Source organism: Teleopsis dalmanni, chromosome 1 (genome assembly GCF_002237135.1).
Source record: "Teleopsis dalmanni isolate 2A chromosome 1, ASM223713v2, whole genome shotgun sequence".
NCBI lineage: Eukaryota > Metazoa > Arthropoda > Insecta > Diptera > Diopsidae > Teleopsis > Teleopsis dalmanni.
Window position 1 is genome coordinate 128,049,254 of NC_051846.1, and position 14,090 is coordinate 128,063,343.

General features: G+C 31.6%; 1 protein-coding gene across 1 annotated transcript; it reads right to left on the minus strand.

The window, feature by feature from the left end:
• Positions 1–12,109: 12,109 nt before the first annotated feature.
• LOC119666043 (DDB1- and CUL4-associated factor 12-like) lies at positions 12,110–12,835 on the minus strand. Its single transcript, XM_038075310.1, has one exon. It carries the CDS (start codon positions 12,833–12,835, stop codon positions 12,110–12,112), a length of 726 nt encoding a protein of 241 aa, XP_037931238.1.
• Positions 12,836–14,090: the final 1,255 nt, after the last annotated feature.

Consider the following 14,090-nt stretch of genomic DNA (forward strand, 5'->3'; position numbering starts at 1 on the left):
AAATTATTAAAAATTATTAATATTATAAATTATTAAAATTATAAATTATTTAAATTATTAAAAATTATAAATTATTAAATAACAATTATAAATTATTAACTGTATTCACTGTATATATCCATAGCCGTATAGAGTATTAAAACAGAGTACCTTGTAACACCGCTACTTGCACCGCTACTAATACTGCTTCTTGCACCGCTACTAATACTGCTTCTTGCACAGCTACCAATACTGCTTCTTGCACCGCTACCAATACTGCTTCTTGCACCGCTACCAATACTGCTTCTGGTTTTTATTTATTCTAGTTTTTATATTTTTTTCTTGGAATAAATTGTTCACAGTATTTTTTTATTTAAATTATTGTTATTTGTAATGTAACTTCCTTGTAATGGAACTAGTGTAATGAATGGCAGGATCGCCATGTAATGAATGAATGGATGTATGGGCAATATTCAATCAATGTACTGGCTGGATCACCATGTAATGTGTTTACCCGTTCAGATGTAGACAGGATCGTTGAGATAAATGAGACGTAAATTACCTTGTCTTGTTGGAGTTGCGTTGTAATTATCCCTGCCTGATACGAGCATGCATCCTAAACCTACTGATGCAATCAAGAACAAGTTATCAAGCGGATTATTACCGCTGGTACCTAGGCCAGTGTTACTTGGCCAGAAGGAGTGAGAATAAATTCAACAACGCATATATTTCTGCAGTCATAAGTATATTCTTGATTTTATTGAACAATAGTTTGGGTATTTATACATTTTTCTAGATTATAACGATCTCATGACTCCGCCTCTTTATTCCAGACAAAACCTGGAAAAGTATAACCGCAGCCAATCAAAGTGATTGCTGACCTTGCAGAATGCATTGCATAGCGACTACACTGTTTGCTCATTTAGGTCAAACGTCAAAGTTATTATTAGAGTGCATTGACAATATTGCTTGCACATGTCTTTTGCAATATAGGAAATATTACTATTGAAAATATTGTAACATGTGTTCAGCAATTGGAACAACGTGTGGCAATACTTTCGTTGGTAATACGAAACTCTTTTGTTTATGTCGCTTTGCTTATGCTTCTTGTACGGTATGCATGAAGTGCAACCAATTCATAAATCTGCTTATTATTATTATTTATGAGTAATGTTAAGTGGCTAAGAAGTAAGTGAGGTAGGTCCACTACACCCTTGCCCTTGAGAAAAACTTATTACGTGAAAAATGAACGGAATAATTTTTTTGTTTATGGTGAAGTCGTGGAATCGCTTTACATGTTTGTTTTACTTATATTTTTATCTTATATATACAGTTTAGTATATTTTATATTTTGTTTTGTCTAATGTATCTTATTCGTAACATATTTATACTTATTTATGTATGTTGTATTGAAATGTTATTTAATATCTAAAATAATAATTTTTTACATATGATTAATTTAAAATACATTTTTGTTTACATTAAATGACATATTCCTAAGCATTTTTTTAATTGGTTATTATGAAATTCTTTACAATTGTTTCTTATCTTAATAATGGAATTTGTTCCATTTGTGTTTATAATTTTGTATGGTCCGTGATATGGTGTTTTAGTTTATTTTCATTTTTTACATACACCATATCTCCAATTTCAAAATTAGATTTGTTTATATATTTGTCATATTCTTGTTTCCTTTTTATTTTTACTGTATTTATTAATTTTCTGGCCATTGAAATTGAATTTTTTAGGCGAATATGCAATTCGTTTGCATAATTTTCAATGTCATAGCATTTGTTTACTTTATTTATATTGTCGCTTGGTAGCGATGGTAATTTACCATATACCAGCTCATAAGATGAATAACCAGTGTCTATGTGAGGTGTTGTGTTGTATGCGAATGTGTAATATGGTATCCATTTGTGCCATTCGTAATCGTCAGCAAAAGTAAGTAAATATTCGTTTAGTTTTCTGTGGTTTCGTTCTAGTGACCCAATTGTTTGATGATGATACGGAGTTGAAAATATTTGCCTTGTATTTAGTAATGTGCATACATTGTGCATTAGTTCATTAATAAATTCTGTCCCTCTGTCAGATTTTAATGTTTGTATGAAACCATATTTAAGAATGAGTTGTTCAACTAGCGTAGTTGCAATGGTTTTTGCATCCTTAGTTTCGATTGGATGTGCTATAACGAATTTTGATAAATCGCATTGCATCGTTAATATGTATCTGTAGCCGTTCGAGATACGAAGTGGGCCTACTGTGTCGATTGAGACTGTACTGAATGTTGAAGTTGGTGTATCTGTCACTACAAGCGGTTCTTTAATGTGTTTTATTGTTTTATTCTGTGCGCATTTTGTGCAATTGTTGATAAATTCTTTAACCATTTGCCGCATATTTTTCCATATATATCTTTGTTTTAATTTTAAAATTGTTTTCCTAACACCTAAATGACCTGATATATTGGAAGTATGGAATTCATCTATTAATTTGTATTTAAGTATCGCACTATTTATTTCTTCTGGAGCTTTATATATTAAAATTCTTATTGGCGCGCTTTCATTTTCTTTGAGCTCATTATATTTATTCTTGAATGCATTCATCTTAATATTTTTAAATATATATTCTTGTTCACAAAGGGCTAGCTCCTTTATATGTGAATTGTGCATAGTACTATGTAGTTTCTCCAACATTGAATCTAGTTTCAAAGGGTCATCGCTACATGTAACTTGCACTTCATTATTAATTATTTCAATTGTAGTACTACTTTCTTTATCAATTTTAAATTTTAATTTCTTTAAATTTTTAACGTCATTGAAGGATGTGCATTTCCATATGTGAAGTTGGTCAGACTTCTTTGGAGATGTATCTCTAATGCGTTCCGCGGATAATTCATTGTATTCATTTTTCTTATATATTTGCGCTTCTTTATTTTCATTATTTTTACATGCATGCTTAATTTCTTCATTCTTATTTAATTTTGCGGCCTTGCTCCTTGTTAAAATGTTAATTTTTATATTTCCTACGTCATTTTCTGTAGTAGGTATCATTGCTCTCAGTGTATCGCTATCTATTTTGATGCGTGACAGTGCATCTGCGTTTGTATTTATTTTGCCTTGTTTGTAAATAATTTCAAAATCATTATCAGATAAATCTACTCTGATTCTTGTCATTTTGGATGACGGATTTTTATGTGTAAATAATGAAACTAGTGGTCTGTGGTCTGTTACCACGATGAATTTTCTACCATAAAGATATGTTCTAAACTGGTTGATGCCCCAATGAATGGCTAATAATTCTTTTTCGATTATGGGCTTATTGATAGTTATTGCGATTATTGTATCGTTTATTCTTAGAGATAAACATAACCCTTGCGTTATTATTATCATTAATTTGTTCAAGTTCTAGGGCTAGGTCTACGGCTGTGTCAAAAGATTTCGGGAGTGCGGAAAAATAGTTTGTTTAAATTGGTCGTTTAAACCATTTTTAAATACGGTTAAGCTATATTGTTCATTTAGCTGAGTGATAAGTGTTTTTTGTTCAAGTGTGGCATTAGGGCTAATTTGTGCTATTTGAAGTTTATTTAGCTCGGATATTAAATAGAGAATTTTATTTTTGTAGTTAGAAATGTTTAGATTTCTCTGCGTTAAGTTGGTTAGTTGGTTTTGTGGTTTCGGTATAGTGGTTGTTGTTTTATATTTACTAGATAACAGGGTTTTTAATTCTTCTAGTGTTGTGGGCTGTTGAATCGCAGTTATGTTTGTTCGTACTATTTGCGATAATTTTACATAAAGTATAAAATCAATAAGTGAACTTTTGCTTGTAGGCGTGAGACCATTGTAAATAATTTCAATTATTTTTATGAAAGGTTCTAGATCTCTGTGATTTCCTGAGAAGCTGGGAATAGCCTTTGTAGCTACTTCTAAATTGAAATCAGACATGGTTCTTCTTGTGTTATCAGATTCAGTGTTTGAATTTTCAGGAATGTAGGTGATTGGTGTTGATATTGGTGTTGATATGGAGTGTGGTATTGACATATCAATATTGTATTGTGATAATATTTTTATCAATTTGTCTCTTAAATGCCAGAAAATTTCTAAACCAGTTTCTTTATGTTCTTTTGAAAACTTTTCGTTGTATACGTTTAGTATACTTCTTATTGATTCAAGCGTGGAGAAAAGTGTTTGTAAGTGCTTATTTACTGTGTCTTCCTTGATTTTTATAGTTTTATTTAAGCATTTATATGCTCTATTAAAATTTTCATTTTCGGTTACAATGTTTTCGTAAATTTTTTGCCATGTGGCCATTATATATTCTTATTCATATTTGTACCTGTTGTCTAACAAGGTTACGTTTTAATTTCTTATAAACTTGCTTAACGATAAATGAGATTATTATTATTATTACAGTTATTGATAATATAATTTCTAAATAACTTACATTTGACATATTATTGTTTTCAATATTATTATTCTTATTTTCAATTGTTTTGCCTATTTCATATCCTGTAAATATGAGTGGAATTGAAGTAAAAATTTTCTTCCAAAATCCCATTTTAAAAATATTTTTTTTTTTCTTCTTATAAATTTTTAATTAGTTGATTTACGTAATTTATCAGTTTAAAATGTTTATTATCTATATGTTTAGTTAATTTTTTACTTGTATGGTAACTTTTACCACAAACAAAACAATTGAAATTATTCATAATAAAAAAAATTTTTATTTATTTTTTTTTTTTTTTTGACAAAAATACAAAATATAATATAGATATATAAAAAAAATATAATTTATTAATTCTTCTTATTCCTGTTTCTGCGCAAGTCCTTTATCTCCAGCTTGATGTTCTTCTTTTCTACAACGGTTGTCGCCAGGTTGTACCTCTCGTACAGTTGAGCAATTTGCTTTCGTTGGCGGAATGCTTTACCTCTCCGTCTGTTTGGCTTCTTTTATTGTGGTGGATTGACAGGTGTGGTAGGTCTTTTTCTTGCCTCTTGTCGCCTTTTGTATTCTTCTATTGTAATTGCTTTTGGGCCGGCTGACCGTGGTGTTGGTACATACGTCGGATATGCTTCTTCGTGTTGCACCACTTGTTCTGGAACGTATTCTTCTGATTTTGTATTCGTCGCTTGAAGTATCAATTCGTATTTGCGAAAAATTGCGTGGAAGGTCGCTTCATCTACCATATCGTGTTGTTTTCAATTAATTCAAATGGTATAGTTTCTAATTGGTCCGCTTGGCACTGAAGCCTGCAGGATCGCCATGTAATGTAACTTCTTTGTAATGGAACTAGTGTAATGAATGGCAGGATCGCCATGTAATGTATGAATGGATGTATGGGCAATATTCAATCAATGTAATGGCTGGATCACCATGTACTGTGTTTACCCGTTCAGATGTAGACAGGATCGTCAGGTAAATGAGACGTAATAATTGTCTTGTGAGTGCGTGTAATTATCCCTGCCTGATACGAGCATGCATCCTAAACCTACTGATGCAATCAAGAACAAGTTATCAAGCGGATTATTACCGCTGGTACCTAGGCCAGTGTTACTTGGCCAGAAGGAGTGAGAATAAATTCAACAACGCATATATTTCTGCAGTCATAAGTATATTCTTGATTTTATTGAACAATAGTTTGGGTATTTATACATTTTTCTAGATTATAACGATCTCATGACTCCGCCTCTTTATTCCAGACAAAACCTGGAAAAGTATAACCGCAGCCAATCAAAGTGATTGCTGACCTTGCAGAATGCATTGCATAGCGACTACACTGTTTGCTCATTTAGGTCAAACGTCAAAGTTATTATTAGAGTGCATTGACAATATTGCTTGCACATGTCTTTTGCAATATAGGAAATATTACTATTGAAAATATTGTAACATGTGTTCAGCAATTGGAACAGCGTGTGGCAATACTTTCGTTGGTAATACGAAACTCTTTTGTTTATGTCGCTTTGCTTATGCTTCTTGTACGGTATGCATGAAGTGCAACCAATTCATAAATCTGCTTATTATTATTATTTATGAGTAATGTTAAGTGGCTAAGAAGTAAGTGAGGTAGGTCCACTACACCCTTGCCCTTGAGAAAAACTTATTACGTGAAAAATGAACGGAATAATTTTTTTGTTTATGGTGAAGTCGTGGAATCGCTTTACATGTTTTCTTTACTTATATTTTTATCTTATATATACAGTTTAGTATATTTTATATTTTGTTTTGTCTAATGTATCTTATTCGTAACATATTTATACTTATTTATGTATGTTGTATTGAAATGTTATTTAATATCTAAAATAATAATTTTTTACATATGATTAATTTAAAATACATTTTTGTTTACATTATAGACATAGTCCTAAGTATTTTTTTAATTGGTTATTATGAAATTCTTTACAATTGTTTCTTATCTTAATAATGGAATTTGTTCCGTTTGTTTTTATAATTTTGTATGGTCCGTGATATGGACTCTGGTGTTTTAGTTTATTTTCATTTTTTACATACACCATATCTCCAATTTCAAAATTAGATTTGTTTATATTTTTATCATATTCTTGTTTTCTTTTTATTTTCACTGTATTTATTAATTTTCTGGCCTTTGAAATTGAATTTTTTAGCCGAATATGCAATTCGTTTGCATAATTTTCAATGTCATAGCATTTGTTTACTTTATTTATATTGTCGCTTGGTAGCGATGGTAATTTACCATATACCAGCTCATAAGGTGAATAACCAGTGTCTGTGTGAGGTGTTGTGTTGTATGCGAATGTGTAATATGGTATCCATTTGTGCCATTCGTAATCGTCAGCAAAAGTAAGTAAATATTCGTTTAGTTTTCTGTGGTTTCGTTCTAGTGACCCAATTGTTTGATGATGATACGGAGTTGAAAATATTTGCTTTGTATTTAGTAATGTGCATACATTGTGCATCAGTTCATTAATAAATTCTGTCCCTCTGTCAGATTTTAATGTTTGTATGAAACCATATTTAAGAATGAGTTGTTCAACTAGTGTAGTTGCAATGGTTTTTGCATCTTTAGTTTCGATTGGATGTGCTATAACGAATTTTGATAAATCGCATTGCATCGTTAATATGTATCTGTAGCCGTTCGAGATACGAAGTGGGCCTACTGTGTCGATTGAGACTGTACTGAATGTTGAAGTTGGTGTATCTGTCACTACAAGCGGTTCTTTAATGTGTTTTATTGTTTTATTCTGTGCGCATTTTGTGCAACTGTTGATAAATTCTTTAACCATTTGCCGCATGTTTTTCCATATATATCTTTGTTTTAATTTTAAAATTGTTTTCCTAACACCTAAATGACCTGATTTAAGTATCGCACTATTTATTTCTTTTGGAGCTTTATATATTAAAATTCTTATTGGCGCGCTTTCATTTTCTTTGAGCTCATTATATTTATTCTTGAATGCATTCATCTTAATATTTTTAAATATATATTCTTGTTCACAAAGGGCTAGCTCCTTTATATGTGAATTGTGCATAGTACTATGTAGTTTCTCCAACATTGAATCTAGGGTCATCGCTACATGTGACTTGCACTTCATTATTAATTATTTCAATTGTAGTACTACTTTCTTTATCAATTTTAAATTTTAATTTCTTTAAATTTTTAACGTCATTGAAGGATGTGCACTTCTTTGGAGATGTATCTCTAATGCGTTCCGCGGATAATTCATTGTATTCATTTTTCTTATATATTTGCGCTTCTTTATTTTCATTATTTTTACATGCATGCTTAATTTCTTCATTCTTATTTAATTTTGCGGCCTTGCCTCTTGTTAAAATGTTAATTTTTATATTTTCTACGTCATTTTCTATAGTAGGTATCATTGCTCTCAGTGTATCGCTATCTATTTTGATGCGTGACAGTGCATCTGCGTTTGTATTTATTTTGCCTTGTTTGTAAATAATTTCAAAATCATAATCAGATAAATCTACTCTGATTCTTGTCATTTTGGATGACGGATTTTTATGTGTAAATAATGAAACTAGTGGTCTGTGGTCTGTTACCACGATGAATTTTCTACCATAAAGATATGTTCTAAACTGGTTGATGCCCCAATGAATGGCTAATAATTCTTTTTCGATTATGGGCTTATTGATAGTTATTGCGATTATTATATCGTTTATTATTAGAGATAAACATAACCCTTGCGTTATTGTTATCATTAATTTGTTCAAGTTCTAGGGCTAGGTCTACGGCTGTGTCAAAAGATTTTGGGAGTGCGGAAAAAATAGTTTGTTTAAATTGGTCGTTTAAACCATTTTTAAATACGGTTAAGCTATATTGTTCATTTAGCTGAGTGATAAGTGTTTTTTGTTCAAGTGTGGCATTAGGGCTAATTTGTGCTATTTGAAGTTTATTTAGCTCGGATATTAAATAGAGAATTTTATTTTTGTAGTTAGAAATGTTTAGATTTCTCTGCGTTAAGTTGGTTAGTTGGTTTTGTGGTTTCGGTATAGTGGTTGTTGTTTTATATTTACTAGATAACAGGGTTTTTAATTCTTCTAGTGTTGTGGGCTGTTGAATCGCAGTTATGTTTGTTCGTACTATTTGCGATAATTTTACATAAAGTATAAAATCAATAAGTGAACTTTTGCTTGTAGGCGTGAGACCATTGTAAATAATTTCAATTATTTTTATGAAAGGTTCTAGATCTCTGTGATTTCCTGAGAAGCTGGGAATAGCCTTTGTAGCTACTTCTAAATTGAAATCAGACATGGTTCTTCTTGTGTTATCAGATTCAGTGTTTGAATTTTCAGGAATGTAGGTGATTGGTGTTGATATTGGTGTTGATATGGAGTGTGGTATTGACATATCAATATTGTATTGTGATAATATTTTTATCAATTTGTCTCTTAAATGCCAGAAAATTTCTAAACCAGTTTCTTTATGTTCTTTTGAAAACTTTTCGTTGTATACGTTTAGTATACTTCTTATTGATTCAAGCGTGGAGAAAAGTGTTTGTAAGTGCTTATTTACTGTGTCTTCCTTGATTTTTATAGTTTTATTTAAGCATTTATATGCTCTATTAAAATTTTCATTTTCGGTTACAATGTTTTCGTAAATTTTTTGCCATGTGGCCATTATATATTCTTATTCATATTTGTACCTGTTGTCTAACAAGGTTACGTTTTAATTTCTTATAAACTTGCTTAACGATAAATGAGATTATTATTATTATTACAGTTATTGATAATATAATTTCTAAATAACTTACATTTGACATATTATTGTTTTCAATATTATTATTCTTATTTTCAATTGTTTTGCCTATTTCATATCCTGTAAATATGAGTGGAATTGAAGTAAAAATTTTCTTCCAAAATCCCATTTTAAAAATATTTTTTTTTTTCTTCTTATAAATTTTTAATTAGTTGATTTACGTAATTTATCAGTTTAAAATGTTTATTATCTATATGTTTAGTTAATTTTTTACTTGTATGGTAACTTTTACCACAAACAAAACAATTGAAATTATTCATAATAAAAAAAATTTTTATTTATTTTTTTTTTTTTTTTGACAAAAATACAAAATATAATATAGATATATAAAAAAAATATAATTTATTAATTCTTCTTATTCCTGTTTCTGCGCAAGTCCTTTATCTCCAGCTTGATGTTCTTCTTTTCTACAACGGTTGTCGCCAGGTTGTACCTCTCGTACAGTTGAGCAATTTGCTTTCGTTGGCGGAATGCTTTACCTCTCCGTCTGTTTGGCTTCTTTTATTGTGGTGGATTGACAGGTGTGGTAGGTCTTTTTCTTGCCTCTTGTCGCCTTTTGTATTCTTCTATTGTAATTGCTTTTGGGCCGGCTGACCGTGGTGTTGGTACATACGTCGGATATGCTTCTTCGTGTTGCACCACTTGTTCTGGAACGTATTCTTCTGATTTTGTATTCGTCGCTTGAAGTATCAATTCGTATTTGCGAAAAATTGCGTGGAAGGTCGCTTCATCTACCATATCGTGTTGTTTTCAATTAATTCAAATGGTATAGTTTCTAATTGGTCCGCTTGGCACTGAGGCCTGCAGGATCGCCATGTAATGTAACTTCTTTGTAATGGAACTAGTGTAATGAATGGCAGGATCGCCATGTAATGTATGAATGGATGTATGGGCAATATTCAATCAATGTAATGGCTGGATCACCATGTACTGTGTTTACCCGTTCAGATGTAGACAGGATCGTCAGGTAAATGAGACGTAATACTTGTCTTGTGAGTGCGTGTAATTATCCCTGCCTGATACGAGCATGCATCCTAAACCTACTGATGCAATCAAGAACAAGTTATCAAGCGGATTATTACCGCTGGTACCTAGGCCAGTGTTACTTGGCCAGAAGGAGTGAGAATAAATTCAACAACGCATATATTTCTGCAGTCATAAGTATATTCTTGATTTTATTGAACAATAGTTTGGGTATTTATACATTTTTCTAGATTATAGCGATCTCATGACTCCGCCTCTTTATTCCAGACAAAACCTGGAAAAGTATAACCGCAGCCAATCAAAGTGATTGCTGACCTTGCAGAATGCATTGCATAGCGACTACACTGTTTGCTCATTTAGGTCAAACGTCAAAGTTATTATTAGAGTGCATTAACAATATTGCTTGCACATATCTTTTGCAATATAGGAAATATTACTATTGATAATATTGTAACATGTGTTCAGCAATTGGAACAGCGTGTGGCAATACTTTCGTTGGTAATACGAAACTCTTTTGTTTATGTCGCTTTGCTTATGCTTCTTGTACGGTATGCATGAAGTGCAACCAATTCATAAATCTGCTTATTATTATTATTTATGAGTAATGTTAAGTGGCTAAGAAGTAAGTGAGGTAGGTCCACTACATATTCGACAACTTCAAAAATTCATTTTTAGACAAATAAATAATTAATTTAGGTTTTTTCTTCTTTTCTGTGCAGCAATTCACAAGAAAAAGACTCTTCACTAAATTTGTTCACAATTTTTTTTTAAATTATTGTTATGTGATTACTATTAAGTGACAACTTCAAAAATTCACTTTTAGACGAATAAACAATTAATTTAGGTTTTTTCTTCTTTTCTGTGCAGTAATTCACAAGAAAAAGACTTTTCGCTAAATTTGTTCACAATTTTTATTTTAAATTCCGCCGTATATTTTTACTCTGCTCACTAACCAAATTCAATTCAAAAACCAACCTTCTTACAGCTCTGCTCACTAATTTTATACCCCCGCTAATCCTTGTAACTGGCCTTTTTCTAAATTTTTTCTCCAGTTACCAATATTGGCGGATTAGCAGAACCTTTCGTTCTCCTAACGTTTTGTTTGTTTCTCTTTTTCTACATTCCGAAAATTTAAAACTACAACTCCTAATTTACATGTTCTGCTCTATTGGCAGCACTAAAAATTGCAAGTTAGGAAAGTGCAAGAGCTTTCGCCGCGATCTTGATAATCAAAACAAATGACCATAAGATAAGCAAAAGCTTTCACTTATTTTTCTTAGCATGTGCGCGCAATGCACATAATAATTTCTATTTTTTTTCTTTTATTACCAGTATTTAAAGTTAAATCAAATCAAAATAATAATTAAAAAAAAAAACAAAAAAAAAATCCGCTCATATCTGGAAACACTCAAAACCACCCAACCACAGGGAACCATCCGTGTTTTATATAAACAAGGTGCTCTTGTACAGCATGGGACAACCCAGGTAAAATCTTGAACAAAATTTTTTCTTTTTTCATTACAAAATTACATGTTTTCTTCAACTAGGCCTACATAACAGGATCGGTATTGTCGATGTTACCTGTAACATGGAACATACCCGTAAAAAATTTATATGTAGGCAATTTGTTGCTTTGCTGGCGTTGTAACAGGTATTGCATTTTATTTTTCTTACGCCCAACGTGTGGCTTCGACCCATACCCTGATTCTGATCTCAAACTCTACCGCCTGAACTAGCCTGGCATTTATCGTACTTTTGGCTGATTTTAAAATTGTGTCGTGACATGTTATTTATCAATTCAAACAAACTTGTAAACTATTTACTGAATATGTCTTTGGCGTGAAAGACACCTACTTTTTATAACTGCATGTTATAAACATAGTTCATAAAAATAATAAATTATGCTAACGTTATACTGCCAGTTTGGTAACTTACGAGAACATTCCTGTTTGAAAGTTTCAGCATTAAAAATGTGCATGTAATCGATAAAGCAGCTATTTCCTTAAATTCGTTATTGGAACCCAATGACCGTAATTTTTTTTCTGTATGACAACCCTTCACAGATCGTGGATTAATTGTATCAAAAATAGGACCACCGTCCGGAAACTTTATCTTATCTTCATTAACACGCCAAAGTGTTAAACGTGAGGCTTCAGAACCTGATACTATAATCTGGTCATCTGACCAACACTTTTCCATTACTACCTCTCGATGTCTATTTTCGCCTAAGTAGACTGGATCAAGAATCGTTAAACGACAAACAGCCATTTCTGAGGAGTTACGTGCACTAGTAGCTAGCATTGAACTACTCAGATTTACTTCTGTAGTATGTACGCTGGCTTGTAAATCAGAGTGGTTAATATTTCTATTTGATAATGTTTGAATTGTATCCACTCGCCTCACGTTTACATCCTGCGTTAAAACATCTCTGGGCGTTTCTTCATAATTTACCTTTCGTGAATCTTTATGTTCTTCTTCACGTGTACACAGACAAACACTTATCAAGGGTGAAGTATTCGAGAACTCCTCTTGTTGATATAACGTTTTCTCGTCACAACCAAGATCTTCTGCCAAAACCTCGTTTCGTTTCATCATCATATACATCATTTGTTTTAGTTGCTCCATACTCCATACTGTTGAGCTCGTCCAGCTCTATTCGATTGTGTCTTATTTTCAAGTTCTATTTCCATGGCAAGTATATATTATCTCATAGTATTACAAACTCTTTTAAGTTGTCTTGATTGTTGGTTAGTAAAATATTCCTAAATTACTTAATTACACTGAATAATTATTGTATAAGTCAAATTATTTGACTATAATAATTTAATTGAATTCGAAAATTGGTATCAATTAAGGCTCAGGGGGGTATTTCAGTGTTGCGACCATACTATTCCACCTAATCCTACATTTCTTGATTTTGTTCAAAACATATGACCAAATAAAAAAAAAAAAAAAAAATTAAAATAAAATAATAACTTTGTACCATATAAAAACACTAAATTATAATAGTAAAACTTAATAATATTTATGCAATACTTTATTGTAAATTACAACTGATATGGTTGTAACAATTATAACGATGATTTAGCTCTGGGTGTGCTTTACGGTTAACGTCTTTCTAGGCAGGCTTAGCACAGTAAAACTTACAGATACTTTGAAGCAAATGAGCAAAAAGAAAAACAAAAGAAAAAAAACTACTTGAAATAACAGTTTCTGTCACTGTCTCTGTCATATTGTCCTGTCGTCCTGTAGTCAACCCACGAATCATTTGATAAGTAAGTCAATCCTACTGGCCCAATCACAACAGTGCCTAAATCTATCATTACTCAGATACGGATGAAAGAGTTCCTGTGATTGACTTTAAAAAAAACTTTGAAGACTTAGTTTTACTCTGAACTGTATCACGGTAAACCGACTTCCTATTTAAATAAAATAAACTATGCTAGTACTGCAATATCTACTCCGTTTAACAGAAAATAGGCAAGACAATTGTTAGTCAACCCACCGGGTTTAACTAACCATACTGCATAGTAAAAATTAAAGAAAACTAATTAAACTTTCCTATCAAAAGTAATCTACAAAAAGAACTACGTGACACCGCAATGTATAGTTTGTTTTAACAAACTTTTACAAGACGACTGTTAGCTAAGCCACTGGCTAATCACTACCTATGCCACTTAACGCTGCTTGATCCATAAAGGAAATATAAAACCTATTGTGTTAGTCTCTGTTGTCTGTCCCATGTTGTCCCTGTCGCTCTCATTGGTGAATTGGTTATGGTTAACAGTACTTCACACGCTTGACGGCAAATAAATCAAACATCACTACACAACACCGCAATACCCCTTCTGCCTGAACAGAAATTAGGCAAGACGATTGT

Coding starts and splice junctions, on each gene's coding strand:
- LOC119666043 (XM_038075310.1), bottom strand. CDS start 12,835: ATGGAGCAACTAAAACAAATGATGTATATGATGATGAAACGAAACGAG.